This window comes from Phoenix dactylifera, chromosome 1 (genome assembly GCF_009389715.1).
Source record: "Phoenix dactylifera cultivar Barhee BC4 chromosome 1, palm_55x_up_171113_PBpolish2nd_filt_p, whole genome shotgun sequence".
In the NCBI taxonomy this organism is placed as follows: domain Eukaryota; kingdom Viridiplantae; phylum Streptophyta; class Magnoliopsida; order Arecales; family Arecaceae; genus Phoenix; species Phoenix dactylifera.
This window is the reverse complement of record NC_052392.1, coordinates 31,306,036-31,322,840: the sequence shown is the minus strand read 5'-3', so window position 1 is coordinate 31,322,840 and position 16,805 is coordinate 31,306,036. Positions and strand designations below refer to the sequence as shown.

Sequence of the window (16,805 nt, the reverse complement as noted above, 5' to 3'; positions counted from 1 at the left end):
ATCCACCAAGGAGTCTCCAAACATGCACCGCACAATAACACTGAAAGAGGACGTAGGGCCACCAAGTTCTCAACATGGCAAAAATCACACAATGGCGGGAGACAACATCCCACATCTGCTCGGAATGCTTTTGGTAGGAAGGCAGTCTCACTCCACCTTCCAAATAAACTTTTGGTAGGTAGGCGGCCTCATTCCACCTTCGAGATGAACTGGGTGTCCCTAGGGTGGGCACTCAACCTTTAGACCCACGCAGAGTCACAAATCTACTCGATCTTCTCTTTAAACATATGGTACAGATTACTGGCCTTTGCCTTCATACTGCAGGTTGCCTGCCAAACCCTCCTGTCCACGATGCTGGCCTGGAATCAGGGTAGCAGCGCGAGTGACAAGAGAAGAATTCCACTTTCTCTCCCTCGAGGTGATCAGCTCACAAACTCATATGTCGGCATTGACCTCAGTATTAACCATAGTAGGCCATTAGGAGAGGAGCAAATTAGAAATTAGAAAACAAGGCATCGCCCAAGACCTTCATTGCCTGACCATCACCAATAGTCCACATGACATTGGCCATGATCCTTGCGGCATGCCCGCAAATCTCCTTCCAGATGGAGTAGTTCTGCCTAGCACGCACCATCATAGGAGACGTATGTAGGCCATACTTTGCCAGAGCTCCAAAGGTTCTGTTGGCTCTAGCAAATATCTCATAGCAAGCCTCCAGCCTGATCAACACGGAGTAAACTCCCAAGCCCCCTTCCCGCAGGGGCAGGCACTCCATCCCCCAAGAAATCGGGTGCACTCTACTAGCCCCTCCATTGCTCCGACGAGAGACAACATGGCAAACTGAAAAATAAGGTAGCCAGAGAAAAAGAAGGCAAAAACGATTTCTATAGTAGCGGCAGGCTAAATGGGAGCAACCTAAACCGTAAAAATAGAGTTGTAAAAAAGCAATGCAAACGTCGTGCTGCCAGGCAACGTTGTAGAATACTGCACCAACCCAATTAAAAAAGGTCTAAACAATAAAAATAATCATTTCCCCGCGACCTTCTAAATTTCTGGCATCTGACAAAAAGCTTATTCAAGCCCTTCTTCGACTAACCATTCACCTTTTGGTTACTGCAGTTTGGGTGCATCCAATGGGCTGAAGTTTTAGACTTTGTAGGTCTCGTTAACCAAGAAAATTTCAGAGAGAAGTAAAAATGGTATTGGGAGACGTTGCACACCACAGTAAATGTTAATAAGCCGCATGCCATAGTGATGATGACATATGAGCCATTGCACTAACTGGAGTCTAATTACAAAGATTCGGTGAATCGATGTGATTATGGGAACACCTAATTGTGCTTTAGAATGGTGACGACAGTGGTAGTACCACAAGTTAACAGGGTTGTGAGTAGGTGATATCACAAATTGCAGGTGTAATAAAGCAAGGTGAGAAGGTAGTAGATTGGCAAACGAGGTCTTGTGGGATAAAAATGACAGTCTATAGAATTATAAATTTGTATTGTTGACAAAAGGCATCAAACATCACGAAGGAAGTAACTGCGAGACAAGGGCAGAGATGAGCAAATTTGGTAGAAACTTATTAGTAGCAGCTAGCGTGTTGACTTCTTCTGAAATGATTGTCCCTATCCTACATTCTTCAAAACAAAATATGAGAAACAGAAATCCTAAAAAGAACACATGCCATTACTACATATGAACTCCTCCGCCCCAAAATAACCCTGAAAAGAAGCCTTTCAATAACACGAACTTAACGCCACTCAGGATGTCAAAGATGCCTAGAATCCAACAAATACATACCAATTAAAGCCATTGTCATTCTGACTTGTTGTAGAAACCCAACTTAAAATACAAATCCAAAAATGTGCCACAGCCATCTTCCGACGACAACCAATGTTTGCTAATACCAAGAAGAACAAAAAAAGGAGCACACTCACCATTTTCTCCCCTATATCTCCAAGGTTTAAATACTCTGGAGCTGGGAGAAGGATATCCGAATGACTGACCGGTCAATGGTGCTTGCGTGCTTACATACAAGAGCCTCGGTAGCTTGTTCCTCATTCTCGAACAGAACCAGGGCCTGCTTCTTCCCATTGACCTCAAAAATTTTGCTGTTCACAATTGTGCCATGCTCCTCCAGGTGAGTTACAACTTCATCCTCTGTGATGTCTTGAGGGAGAGCTGAAACATGGATCATTTTGGTTGGGGAACAGCAATATCGGTAATTTTTAACTGCATTGTTGTTGAAGCGGTTAAGGCTGGACCCAGCATACTCGTGGGTGTCAGGGGCTGGCGTGATGTTTGGATACTTCGAGAAGTTCACCTCCATCCTCTTCCCAAACAACATTGCACCCTGCCATAGTAGGGGGAAAAAATGAAATCAAACAGGACGATGCAAGGTATTTCTTATTCAAAGTAATGAGGCCAGATCAAGCCAGAAACAAGCAGGTAAGCTATAAGCATCAGTGTTAGACCAGCCAGCCAACTTTCAAAATTATGATGAGAGAGAAGGGAAAGGAATTTATTATATTCACAGGAACATGTATTGTATGAAAAGTTATATTTTTGTTTCTTTGTGCCTGTGGACATCCTGGAGCATTCTGTGCTTGCTGGTCCTATTCGTGCAAATGGTTCATACAATAGCATTGAGTAGGAGTCATAAAGGTACCGGATGATCTTTTGTTTCACATTGCATACATAAGCACTCTGTCTGTGACATGAGGCATGCACAAGGGAAGAAGTAATGCAGTGGCTTGCTTTATCTATTTCAGCAGAGCGTGCAGGCTTAAGAGTAGATGCTAGAGATGAAAATCGAAACACGGTTGAAGATTCTGACAAAAGAGACATGGAATTCATGACAAAAATGCTTCTATTGATGGCACAAGTAGAAAAGTTGGAAAATTGATGAATAAAGGATATTCAGGTCACAGTAAGTAAAAAGAAGCATGACATCACACAGTTACATCAGAAACTAAAAGGCTTTTTTTAAATTTAGTGGATAAATTGACAAGGTTTTTAAAGCATGGTAGGACAGCAGGTAATTAAACTCCAAATTGTCATGGAATATCAATACTGAGTTATTCGAGCATGTTATAGAAAAACAAAAATAACTATTGCCGAGAATCACCCTTTCGTCTGTCTATGGTTGCCCTCTGTCATTTTTCATTCTCAAGTCCATAGGAGGACTCATCCACCATACAGGTTTACCAATCATGTCAAGACATAACAGTTAGGAAACCAGCAAGTGAATATTTTCTGAGATTTAATGACTTGTTAAATTCAATTGAAGAAAAATTAACATTCTTGTGACTAATTTTTTTACCGACATCATCCATATCTCGGAGATCAAATGGTGATTTTACAATTACAGCTAATAAAGTTAAAAAAATGGCAAGAGCAATCAAACCTTCAAGAAATGTACAGCCAATTCAGCTTGAAATCCGTCCGCCATTTGAACAAGTGCATGATCTGGTTTATTGCGCAGTAGCTTGATTCTCATGATGTTGCCATATATTGAAAATAAATTAAAAAGCTTATCCTCATCAATTTGCTGCAGTAAAAATACAAATTGAAGGATTGAGTAGCCTTGTGGGAGCTAGAGCAAGGAGAAAAACCATAGAATGGGGAGGGCTGGGCTTACATCAGGATTCAAATTAGTGACTAAGATTGTGCACCTGTCATTAGTACCACTTATTCCAGGAGGCAAACCACCACCAAATGCAGCTGCAATTGCCGCAGCATTGCCCATCTAATGAAAACAGTTATAGCATCACATGCAAAAATGTAAATGAAGCTGCACGTTACTCAAATTAACAATATGAGAAATTAAGAAAACGGCATCACCAAAAAAACAGAAGATGTTAACAACTCAGACTTGGCTGAGTAATACTCACCTGTGCAAATGCAACTGAAACAAAAGAACAAAAAAAAAGAGCACCTATCAGCAAATGGATGATGAGTAAAGATTTCAGTGAGAGAGAAGCTTAGAATTGGCACCTCTTGCTCCAGGTTGGAGTGCGTACAGACCCCCAGCATCACCATATCCAGACTGTCACAAAACAAAACAAAGAAATGAGATAATAAACGATACAAAATATTAAGAGAAAAATTAAGCTTCGAAAAAGCTACATGTTTAGATTTGACTACTAGAGCGAGATGCTAAAGATAGATGAATAAGAATAAACAAAGGCAATGAAACTGCAACGCACCTGTGATGATCTTCCTCTCTGTTCGGTAGGTAATGATGGATTTGTGAAATCTCTGAACAAAGACAATGGACACATTCAACAAAATAACAAAATCTGTATTAAGATAAATGAAAAGAACATCGAATACAAAGAGAAGCCGACAAATGAACAAAAAGAAAGACCCAGATACAATAATTTATTGTTCCTTACATAACATAGTTATTAATCAAACCAACACTAAAATTGGACAACCTCAAAAGAAATCCTGGTGATGGGAGTTTTTCTGTAAAAAAGCTTACCAGAAGAAAGGGAGCAGTCTAAGTAAGCTGCATTGAAAAGTCACAGGAGGGTCAACTTCAATACGAACCCCTCAAACATATAATGATGCCCTCTTGCTTTGAAAAACAACATTCATAGAAAATCGCCCAATATCAATTTCCCCCTACTCTAATTTAAGTGGATGTTTAGTTTTTCACTGAAATTTAGTTAAGAGGTTTTCAAATGAAATTGAAATAGATGATCATGAGATCATTAGTAAATATCACACATTTAAGCCTCCAGCTTATATGATGAAGGGGAATGGTTGTAACTTGACTGAAGAAGTGGAAGTGTTAGATATGGCCACGTCGAATAAGATCATTTTGTCAATTAAGGGAACCAGTGCTTTCTTTTAAATGACAATCACCAACTTGATTTTGTACAAGGGCACAGCAAGATTGCAGCCTCTTTTCTCCTTTTCCTAAAAAGGGGCCACCATGGGTTGGGGGCTACAAAAAATGGAAAAACAATGAGACCACGTGATTATAACAACATTGCTATCGCTATGTAATGGTAATGATCTAAAATCATTATAAACTGTCATAATTTCATTTGATGAATTATTATAAAAACATTTTGGATTTAACTTAACAATAGATTTCTTATATGTTTGTGACAGTTTCCAGAAAACATAATGGCTTACAGCAACAAAATAATTGCTTCTTAGAAAAATTATTTTTGAAATACAAATTCTATTGCGTTAAACTCTTGAATGCTTGACACTATCAAATTATGGCGACTATCATAGTTCTATAATAGCATTATAGCAGTGATTATGCATATATAACAAATAAAATTTGCAAATTGTGTATCCTTTAACATGATAGAATTTTTTCAAAATTGTTGTAATGTCCAGTATTTGAACCATGCTAAATAATGGCATATTGATATTAATAAAAATATTTCAAATGCATGATTAAATAAAAATATTTTAAATCTATTGATAATCCATTCAAATCCCATAAACTTGTGAATGTACGCTACAATTTAGATTTGACCACTTTATGCTCATTGTTCGGCAATAATAGTAAAAGTAGATATGAATTAGTTATTCTTTACCATTATCATATCAAATATTGAAATACCTACTCTTGAAACAAAAAATAATAATAACAATTTTTCTGACAAGAAAATGGATCCAACTAGTTATACTGTAATGGATAAAGTAGGGGAAGAAAGAAGATGAAACAAATATTAACAACAAAAGAGAAATATGACACTTCAGGCATCTCACTGGATTTGGAGTACAGATCCTCTTGAATTCGTATGTGCTTTGATATGGCTATTTGATGTTTTAAGATAAGAACTTGAGTTTCCATACTGATAAAGATTTAGAATGCATATCAAGTTTTGAAGCTTTTTTTATGGGCATAATTTCATGCCAATCCTCCACTAATTTATTCGCCAATAATTAGATTTAAGCCATGGCCTTTTCAAGAAACATTCTAATGTATTGTCCTTTTTTTGGCTTTCTTTTACCAGGGTTGTTAGTGTTGGATGGAGGTGAATAATACAACGCTAGAGTCATCTTGTCAATTAGGAAAAAGTGGCTTGCCATTGCAGAATATAACAGAGGAAATGAATGCAGGAGGATTTAGCATGCAGACATAGGCGTATGAATAAATGAGTAAGATGGAGAGACCCGGTTATCTGAGGGAAATGTAAGTACATGGCTAGGTCTAAGTGGTTTGACGCATTGATGAGCTTTAGTGTTTGAAAGGACAGAAAAGTAGGTTTTAGTTTGACAATAAGGAGTTGATTAGTCTAAGTTTTTAATGTTGCACTTAGATTATTAGGCATCAGTTAGTGATTATTGGTTTACTTCTGCAGCAGAGGTGGTGTATAGAACTTGTTAAATAAACCCAAGGAGATGAGAAGATTTAAGGTCAACTGCATGTTTTCTATGATAGCACAGATTATGTTAGTATGAAATGCCGGGGGATTATTTTCCATTCTTGCTTTCTAAAGATCTATTACTATCGAGGTGGTAAAGTGCTTAATGCGACACCACCGAACTTTAGTTTGGATGGTATCTCCTCTTGCCCTCCAAGCAAGAGGTCATGGGTTCGATTGTGGGTCCCAACACCCTTGTTTTACGGCCCAATTAGTAAATCCCCGGTTCTATGAGCAATGGCTCGGTATGCACAGGAGACTAGGTTCTCGACTAAGTGGGATGGGGTGGGTATAGGATAGTAGGTGGGGATTAGCCCTTCTTGTTATTAACAAAAAAAAGGTACTTAATGCTATCAGTTGGAAATCCTCTTCAAATGCATTAAACTACATAACCCAGAACTCGGGTTTCCATCCACATAAGTAAGCCTTCTAGTTTCAAAACAGGCCCCTATCTCATAAAAAGACGTCCAGGAAGAAGGCACTAATTCAGGTAGTTAACATTGGAAGCAGATTATAAAACAACATAAAAATATGCAAATAGCATACCTAATTCCTTTAAATTGACTAGTATCAAATGAAGAAGGTTATAGGTTGTTGCTGGAATCCCATGATCCCCACAAAACTCAAGCCTTTTATGTGGTACAATTACATCGGAAAGAAACCTCACAATTAATATCATTGCAAAAAAAGAAGTCAACATTTAACATAAAAACATCGCTCTCTTCGTAGGGGACAAGATTACAGACCATCAAGTCCATTTAGGATAATATGCTTGATCAACTCAAGTTCCTGTTCTCCTTGTTGGCAATGAAAAGCCTAAAATCTAAGCCAATCTAACATTAAATGTGAGAGTGGAAGATAGGAGCATGTAAGCCTGAATACTAAATGCCATATAATTCAGAATATGGATAAGGAATAGTGGAGGTAATTTTGGCATAGCGTTTTACAAAGCTTTCAATGCCCTATAGGTGTTCTCATGGGTGATAGGCAAGAGGACACAATTTTTCACTAAAAGTGTCCCTCTATTCTTAACCCCCCCCCCCAACCAAAAAATAAACAAAACAAAAAACACCCACAAAAAAAATCATATTAATTTTGGTTCTTTTTTTACCCTTTGTCAAATATTTGAAAGGATTTGCTGGCATCTTCTCATACATTTTGATTTTTGTTTCTTGTCCACAAAAAAAGAATTGGCCAACTTAAATGTAATTACCGTTAACAATAGACTTCTCACAATAGTCAGTTTGCTTGAACTGACATCAAATAATCAAATACAGCATTTTTCTTAATATCAAATAAATCAAACGGCATTTCACTTATCAACATACCTAGAGCGCTCATTGTTGTAATTAACTTGCAACTCATTGAGACTGGATTTGAACAGGAAAAGAAACCAGTAAGAAATCTATATCATGGGGAAAAAAGAAATAATCAAAAAAAATGTCAGTCTAACAGGAACTTACTTCGAAAACTGTATATCTAGCTGACAGCAACCATCATATATATTGCGCCCCTACAGAAGTAACCGTACCATCATTAATATCAGGTTCCTGGTCCAAAGGCTTCAAACAAATACAGAAACTAAACAGAATAAAATTTTCATACTTGCAAAGCAGTACTTGCTTGCAGAGCACTCTGTCGTGATTGATATTGGATAAGGGCTTGAAAACCTACACAATTAGACAAAGGAACATTTTAAATATCAACTGAACAGTCTTCCTTACATGAAAAAAAGCAGGAATCATGAAATCTAAATCAGCAATTACAGGGAGCAATCAAACTGGGAGAAAATATTTTAAACAAATATACAACCAAAAATATAATACAAGATCCACCCAAGCAGATACTAAAAACCATAGACTTAAAAGAGAAAAAGGGCGAGAAGACTTGAAGAAACTAACCAGCTGACTTCTGAAATGTAACGATCTTCTCCACAAATCCATGAGGAGAAAACACTTGATGCAGAACTTCCACTGTTATAGGATAAAGCATGTGATGAATTGTAACCAAGAGGATTCGGTTGGGTTGTGAATCCTGAGTAACCAATAGCAGAGAATCATAGAGACATAGAGAGAAGAATAAATAGAGAGGAATGTATAGTTGAAACGAGCAGAAAGTGTAGAGAGAATAAATTGCTAAAATATTCAGCCATGCATAAGCTTGTATAGAGGCGAATAGATAGGTGAAAAAATAAGATAGATATAGAGAAACAGATAAATTATTAAAAAGTCCTCAAGCAAAATTTGCTAAAATATTTCTCTGCTCCCAGTCATGCAACTAACCCTGTAACTAGATCAAATCATTATTACCATTATCAACAAGTTTGGCAACAAATGATATGCCTGATCATGTCTCTCACAGTTGGCCTAGAACAATATAATTAATGACCAATAAGAATGCAATATATGCCTGAGCATTTACATAGAACGCCCCCCCCCCCCCCCCAAAAAAAAAAACACACACACAAAGTGCCCTATAAGCACTTTCCAAGTTAATTAAGTATGCCGGATATGCTCCCCATAATACATTGATAATTCAACCTCATACACATTATCTAGAGTTTGTAAACACAGGTTTTCTAATAGCTACAGAAAATACTACTGATCTTCCAGGATGTCAATCCATAAAATACAATTCTAAAATACATACAAACCATAGCAGGTCACTAAATAGCATCCTCTTTTTTTTTGATAAGAAAATAGCATCCACTATTAGCAGTTATCTGAAACATGAGAAGTAATGTTCTATAATCAAAATGCTTAACAGAGCAACAAATACCAAAGATCATACTAAGTTTCATGACTAATTGTTGATTTAATAATAATACCTTCCAAAAATAGCATTAACGATCAAATCCACAATTACATAATTAAAACTACACACTTTCTCGGCCATTAAAAACCAAATAGTCCTCTCAATGCCAAATATATCTAGCATGAATTGCTGATCACAAACAGCAGCTCTATCCTGCAATAGCTAAAGGACTGCATAGGCATGTTTGGAACATTTGACATGGATGATATGACATGGATGGAACATTTGCTGATATGTTTATATGAGGATCTAACATTGTGATAGTTCCCCACTCTGAAAAAGGGATGATCCTCTGGAAGATGCATACGGAGTACGCGATGTCATTGCCTCTGTAAGAGTGCTTTTTTATATATGCCGATTTCGTTGCCTTTAATCTATCTTGAGCTCATCTCCATCCTCCAGGTTGCAGGGAAGAGCTCTATATTCTGGGTCCAAGGATGATGGTTGCAACGTTCCAACCATCTGCGCTTCCACCAATGACTTCAGGCTCAAGGCAGGGAGCCTCTATTTCTGTATGATTCACAACCCATTGATTCTCTGTTCTTTCGCAGGATACCATGTTGATTTGGCTGGTTCCCATATGCATGAGATTGACTCTCCTATAACACCCTTGACTAAGCCTTTTCCCATATGCATGAGATTGACTCTGTCAATAAGTCATGATCCACATTTTTCAACACAACCCCTTATAAGTTGGTTGGTTGGGAAGCACTAAAGTTCCTTTCAGCAAAAATGGTTTACAATTTAAAATCGAAATGCAATTTGTAGACACTACTACCTAGTCTACTGTTTACAAAGTACTTTCAGTACGCAAAACACAAACTGGTCAGATGTATTCAAGAGTGGACTTTTTCTATAAGAACCAAGAAAATCCAATTTTGTAAATTCATTATCATAGCCAAGAACTGGACAATTTTGCTGAAAAGGGAATGAATGCACACTACATTTGACTCGAAAGAAGGTGGGGAGAATAACTGCCAAGCAATCATTTTTGTGCTGCATGAAAATCGTGGGCCTATATTTCCTAATTGATGTACAAATGATACCATAATGGATAGGTTCTTAAGTTCAATATAAGACATAACAACAGAAATGTAGGAGGGGGCACAATAATTCTCAGGCTGTAGTCTATCAAGGTTGCCCATTGCTAATAAACTGTCCAAACCATCTCAAACAGTCAATAAACATGAAGATAACAAGTAGGATGCCCTCTTTTGAAATTTAACATTCTCGAATATGGAATTATAAAATCACATTTGTACATACAACTAAAGTTAATTCACTAATTCAATTGCTAACCTGATCTCCCCTCCGTCCTTGAGAGTTCTGGTCTGCTGTAGTCAGCTCCTGATGCGAAGAAAATTGGATGTAAACATTCCTTCCCCTTAAATTGCAAAATTGTAACCCAGGTCAGATAACTTTTTTTGATATTCAACCAAAGTCAGAAACTTGTAAACTTTTCTAGAAGAAATTTAAAAAAAATAAAAATAAAAAGTAGTATTGAATCTAAGACAGGGTTTTTCGCATATGAGAGTTAACCCATTTCAGTTAAATCTCAGGGCTCCAATCATCCACAGTCAAAGAGAACCAAACAAATAATACCAAGTCATACAGAACACTAGCCGTTAGATATTACAAGCAAACATACATCACAAGCTATGCCATTGCCCTATAATATTTTATGTACATGATGGCCATGACAGCTGCAGATGGAAAGCTAAAAAATGCCATTTCAAAGAAACTTAAAGCATTGAAAATAACAAGAACCCTTAAGAGTTCCTTAGTTTATACCAATGACTACCGAACTGTGCTGCACTGTGCGGTTGCAAACGTACCGAATAGGACCGGCCAATAACCAGCATGGTTCAGCCATTCGATTCAATCCAGTTCCTTTTCTTCTTTTTTTAATATAAAATCATCGAGCGGCCTCTCGAAGCTTCTCTCCGGCTCTCTAGCTCTCTCAATTCTTCTCTCTCGCCCCCCTGGCGATCTCTCGATAGATGCGGACACCAACACCCTCTTCCTCAATCAACAGTTCGGACGATCTCTCCTGCAATCGATGTTGATGCCAATGCCCTCTCCCATAATCCGGCACTATTCTCAAGCCCTCAATCAGTACCAACGCCATCGCCCTTGATCGAGGTCGATGCTTGTCCCTCGGTACGCCTCTCTCCCCCTCCCTTTCCTCCCTCTTCTCCCTCTCCCTCTCCCTCATTCTCCTCTTCATCTCTCTCTCTCCCCTAGTTCTCCTCCTTCTAAGGTTGGGGTTAGGGTTAATGTTTCTCCCCCTCCCCACTCTTCTCCTATTTTTTTTTGGCTTCGGTACACCTCAGCTTGGTGCGATATGTACTGGTAACATACCAAAACTGTCGTCAGACAATATGCGCCCTAATACCAATTTGGCTAATCTTGATTTATATTATGTGAGATTGGGGATGTTTCCGAAGCCATTCATTGTGTGTGAGACAAAGTTTGAGGAGTTCCGCATTTAGGAAGGACAATGATGCATGTCAAACAAAAAAATAAAGGTCAAGATTTTACAATCTAATAGGCAAATAATAAGTGATCTAGGAGATATTGAATCATTGTGTCACATACAAATTTATTTTCAAAACATGAACACAATTACATATACTTCTACAAAGAAAGGTGATCAACAAATTTCAAAAGATTATCAAAAAACAAAATAAAAAAGTTGCTTGCTTTAAAGAAATGGAAGAAGCGTGATTGCTTACACCAAGAATCAAGCATTTCAATGGACTTATTTGACTTAAACCATGAAGGTATCTAATAGAGGCTACTCTTTTGCGCAAACCATACTGAAATTGTCCCTCATATATACACCACTTTTCAAGGATCATATAGCAAAGTCAATTTCTATGATTGATAGAGCCCCTTTTCTTTCCCAATATACTATAGCAAAACTCACCAAACAGTTACCTAGACCCATGTAAGGGAGTCATGTAGGGCCCGGTAGGCTTCAAGTGTCAATGAAGCTCATGGCCACCAAACTATATATCAACAGAACATGACTAGCACTAACAATGTTCCCATGTCAAAGGCAATCCACTGCCACCAATTTCTTGGCACCATTAGTGTGGAAACCAATTGTATCATTTCATTCATCTCAATATCTAGAATTCAACAAAGAAATTTTCATCACCACTCAACAAGACCTAGTAATATTTTCAAGTAATCAAATTTCAAACAACTCAAAAATATCTAAACTTCAACTGGGCTCAAATTCAATTTCAAATTCAGCCAACATTAAGTACCCCTTGAGAGAATCTAGAACAAGTTTACCGGCTCAGTTAATCAATGGCAACCAGCTTTATAGATCCAACAATCATGACTGCCAGATTTGCCTCCATGAGTTAACCTAGCTATCTTTGATACACTTTGAAAGTTCACACTTCATACCTCAAGAAAATGGAGGAATCCTAAAAGACTAGCTGCAAAGTGTGGAATAGGGACCAGACAATATAAAGCATGACTAAAATCAATCTAAAACAAAGGATGTTCAAATTTTAGATAATCATGCAGTGCCCCCTTTTTTATTTCAATTCCACATAGTTAAGCATTTGAAATGATGCAATGCATAGTCATTATGTGGTAGCACCACAGCCAAAGGATTCGTCAAGCACCAACTTAAGTCCCTCCCCCTTCTCATCTTCCAAATGAATAGGATGTGTTTGGCATTCAACTTATTCTATTTAAGATCAAATAACATGATAACACAGTATGTGGATATTCGCTTATTAAATGAGCAAATCATTAGGTACAGCCAGCTAGTGATTAGTGGAGTAGAAACCACATCATAAATATTATTAAGTGATGGTGAGAGAAGAAAACCGATTACAAGGATCTCATTTGGATTCAAATAAAAAGGGAAAATAAAATGTGTTCTCAATTTTTCAGAACTTGCCAGCAAAAGTTTTCCATCCCTTGAAATTTTGGGCAATAAAGAAGGTCCGTAAATGTATAGCATAAATAAGAATGTTGAGATGGATATGCAGTAAAACTAGGTAGAATATAGGAAGAAATGAGTAAAAACATTGTATGAGTTGCACAACTTAAGGACAATGCAAGGAATAATCAAACTAAGATGGTATAGGCATGTTTTAAAAAAAAAAATCTAAGAGGATTCAAGTAAGGAGAGGCATCTTAACATGCACTAAAGAATAAGAAAACTTATGAAGAGGAGGGAAAACCTAGGGTAACATATGTGGAAGTTAAAAAGGATAGGGAAGAGTGTGTTGCCATATCAAAGGAAGCCTGAAGAGGAGTGCTTGGAAAATGAGAATTCATAAAGCCAACTCCAAATAGTTGGGACAACAATCAATGGTTAAGATTATGGTCATCATTCACTCGTAGCAAATTAAATCAAATCAAAACATTATTTGTTGACAAGAATGTATATTTAAGTACCAAAAAAAGGGCAACCTATAGTATCTGAGAAAGGAAAATGCTGGATTGAAATTTTCAAAAGGAAACCCCAGTAAGGACCTCAAAAGAAAACTCACAGACAAATAAGAATTCTATCAGAAAATGCCTTCAAAAAATCTGTGTTTAAATGGGTCTCCACATGTGACGTGTGAGCAAGATGCCTAAAGCTTCACTTGTTTTTTATTTGTAGTTTGAACTGGCACCCAAAGTTTTTAGTTGGATTTGGGGTCAGAAGGAAGTCCTGGCACATGATAGCCTACATAAGTTACTAAAATAACACTAATAAAGTGCACATTTATGTGGTATTACCAATCATATGGCTTAAGATCTTTGAGATAAAAAGGAGAGGTTTATCGATGAAAACATTGTAAAGAATTAATTCTTTCATTTATTTTTGTTTTGACATTGATTTTCACAGAACAATCCCCTTTATGAGATTTTTCAAGTACTTATAACAGAAATTCCAGCATCTTTGTTATCTAATAACAAGCAATTGATATATGTGACTAACCAAAAACTGGGAATTCATTATTAGAATGCAAGGCAGCACCAATTTGAATAACATTTTTAGAGTTTCGAAGGAAGAATTATGTCATTCTTAAGCATATAAATCTAGAACTCGTTGCAGTGTTGTTTTCTTTAGGTCGACAACTAACATGACTATAAATTTTATTGCTTTAAAATGTGGTAACTGCCTATGCGTGCGCGGTCCACTGGCTGCACCATAAAGCATATAAATGGCTAGTTTATGTTGTATACATTCGAGCCAAATATGGACTAAAAAGACAGTTTGATTACTACTTTGTAGACATATATGTAGTAGGATTGGCATTTATAGTTGAATATGCAGCCTACTTATCATTATGTAACGGCATATATTGCCCTTTTAGCATTGTGCAACCATATACATATGATCAGTTTATGTAGGCTCATTCAAACAAGGTGGGTGCAACCTCCTGGTTGGGTTGAATGTGGGTTTCAAGTAGGCCAAGTACATGTATATAATAATGTTTATATGTTAATTATGCTATAATTATTACTAGCAAGAATCAAGTATTAAGTAGAAATCACTAATTACTATATATTATTGCTATTAGCATTATATACAATATATTCATATTTTTTTAAAATGTTTAGAATATTATGCATATATGCAGTAATGCATATGCACTATGAGGTTCCTTGACCACCCACATACTGCACCTATTTACAATATTGCTAAAGTTTTTTATAACTCGAAAACCTAATTGTTTTCATTATATTGTAGCATAAATTCCTAGAACATTTGGTTCATAATTGACTTGTTTGCAAAGTTACTAGCTTATATTGGAACATAATCTGTCTCCTACTAGAAGTTCAAAAGAAATCAAGTTGAGAGATGGATCTTGCTTACTTTCCAGAAAACACGACAATGGTGTGAGAAACTTCTAAAAAAATCATAGCTAATCAAGATCAACAAGGAAATGTGGTTCAATTTTGACTAAACAGCAAGAGAACCACTGATAACTGATGCAGTGGTTTCCCTGAGACTTCATCTATATTTCTCATTTACTGCTATTAGTTCTCAAATCCATCTCATATATCATCAGATTTTTAGAACCAATTTCTAATTCACTACCCACTTCCTGCAATTTAATTCTCAGAGTGTTAATTATGGTAGAACTACTCCATCTCAATGCCCAAAAATGTACCCGTTATGGTACTTTTGTACATGTTTCTCAAAATAATAAAAATATAAAAATGTGCATTCTTTGTCCACTTAACAACTTTACTTCTATACTAGATCATTTTCGTCCTGAATCCTCTTTAAAAAAAAATAGTCCATTGTACGTTATGCTTCTCAAACGAACAGCAGCAGCATAAGCAGACCTTGGACCATCATATGCATATTAGAATAGTCGTATAAGCTTGTAAATAAAGAACGAAAAAAAAGTCCCCTCCATAATGTAACATCCCTTTAGAGAAACGTAAGCAAAAGAGACAAATGGGGGGAAATATCCATAACAATACCTAACACTTGGCTGAACATTTGAGTAGTACTGCAGGACATTAACAGCAGAAGGCAAATCATGCATCTGGAGAAGAGCCTGAGATAATAGGAAGATACCAGAGCTAACCCATGAGTAATATCAATCCATACAAATCATCACAAAAAGAAAAACAATAAAGTGTAAAAACCTGATTTTTAGCCCGTAACATCACAAGCTTGTTGACAGGGCCAAATGGCTGAACTAACTGGAGAAGGTCATTCTGTAAGAATAGAACTAAAGATGTCAAATTGACTGAAAAGAGAGAAGCTTTCATGATTTTCTCTCAACAAATGCATTCAAAAAAAGAAAATAAAAAAACACCTCGGATATTTCATGCCCAACATTTCGAATGTGAATGACTTTGGAAGGCTCCGTCATCCTCGCTCGATCTCTTCTGCAAACAAAACTAGCAGCAAAAAATGTCCAATTTCTTAACTTCTTTTGCCAAAAAACCAACTATAAATAGTATATTCAATTCCAAGAGACGGAACAAGTAATAAGAAAAAAAATCGGAACCGCCACAAACCCTAGAGGGTTCTTAAAACCGAATTAGAACACCGAAACGGAGCGAAATGAAGAGAAAGATGGAGAAACCCAACGATTCTCTGACGAATGAACGAGAGTGCAAGAGCTCACCTTGGGAGACGAGAACTCCGAGGATCTGCGAGGGTTCCGAGAAGTTGGAAGCCGAGCTAGCTCAATGAAATCCAGAGCATGAGGTTTCGCTAGGGTCCTTCTCCACCCTCTCTCTCTCTCTCTCTCTCTCTCTCTCTCTCGCCCTCCCTCCGGCTCTCTTTCGAACCCTAGAAATGGCGCATCGGCGGACGAGACTGAGCTCGAAACGGCGCAACGGAGCGTCCCCTTCCCTTGCCCTAGCACTCGATCTTTTATCCAGTACGCGACCTCCGACTAGAAGTCGTATGGTGCCCGAAGGAACAACGAACGCTTGATTCTTTCTCTATTTTCCCGGGATTTGATTGGTAAATTGGCATAGGCATCAGATAGGAAAACTCTGGCCGTTCGATGGCATCGGAAGTGGTAAAATCGACGTCAAATATTTGAAGGGGCGCCGTGGTTGCGTGGCTGTTATTAGGACCTGCGGCGTAAGTTATCTCGG

The 16,805-nt window shown here is 37.4% G+C and overlaps 1 protein-coding gene across 1 annotated transcript; it reads right to left on the bottom strand.

Annotated features, from left to right (window-relative positions):
- Positions 1–1,663: 1,663 nt before the first annotated feature.
- On the bottom strand, positions 1,664–16,560 carry LOC103704367 (polypyrimidine tract-binding protein homolog 3-like). The gene is made up of 15 exons (XM_026803558.2): positions 16,325–16,560; positions 16,010–16,094; positions 15,837–15,908; positions 15,669–15,745; positions 10,512–10,596; positions 8,300–8,432; positions 8,004–8,068; positions 7,862–7,911; positions 7,727–7,768; positions 4,209–4,260; positions 3,997–4,048; positions 3,894–3,907; positions 3,641–3,748; positions 3,407–3,550; positions 1,664–2,353 (listed from the first exon to the last, which is right to left on the bottom strand). The coding sequence occupies exons 2-15, from the start codon at positions 16,064–16,066 to the stop codon at positions 1,964–1,966; spliced, it is 1,341 nt and encodes a 446-aa protein (XP_026659359.1). The 5' UTR covers positions 16,067–16,094; positions 16,325–16,560; the 3' UTR covers positions 1,664–1,963.
- Positions 16,561–16,805: the final 245 nt, after the last annotated feature.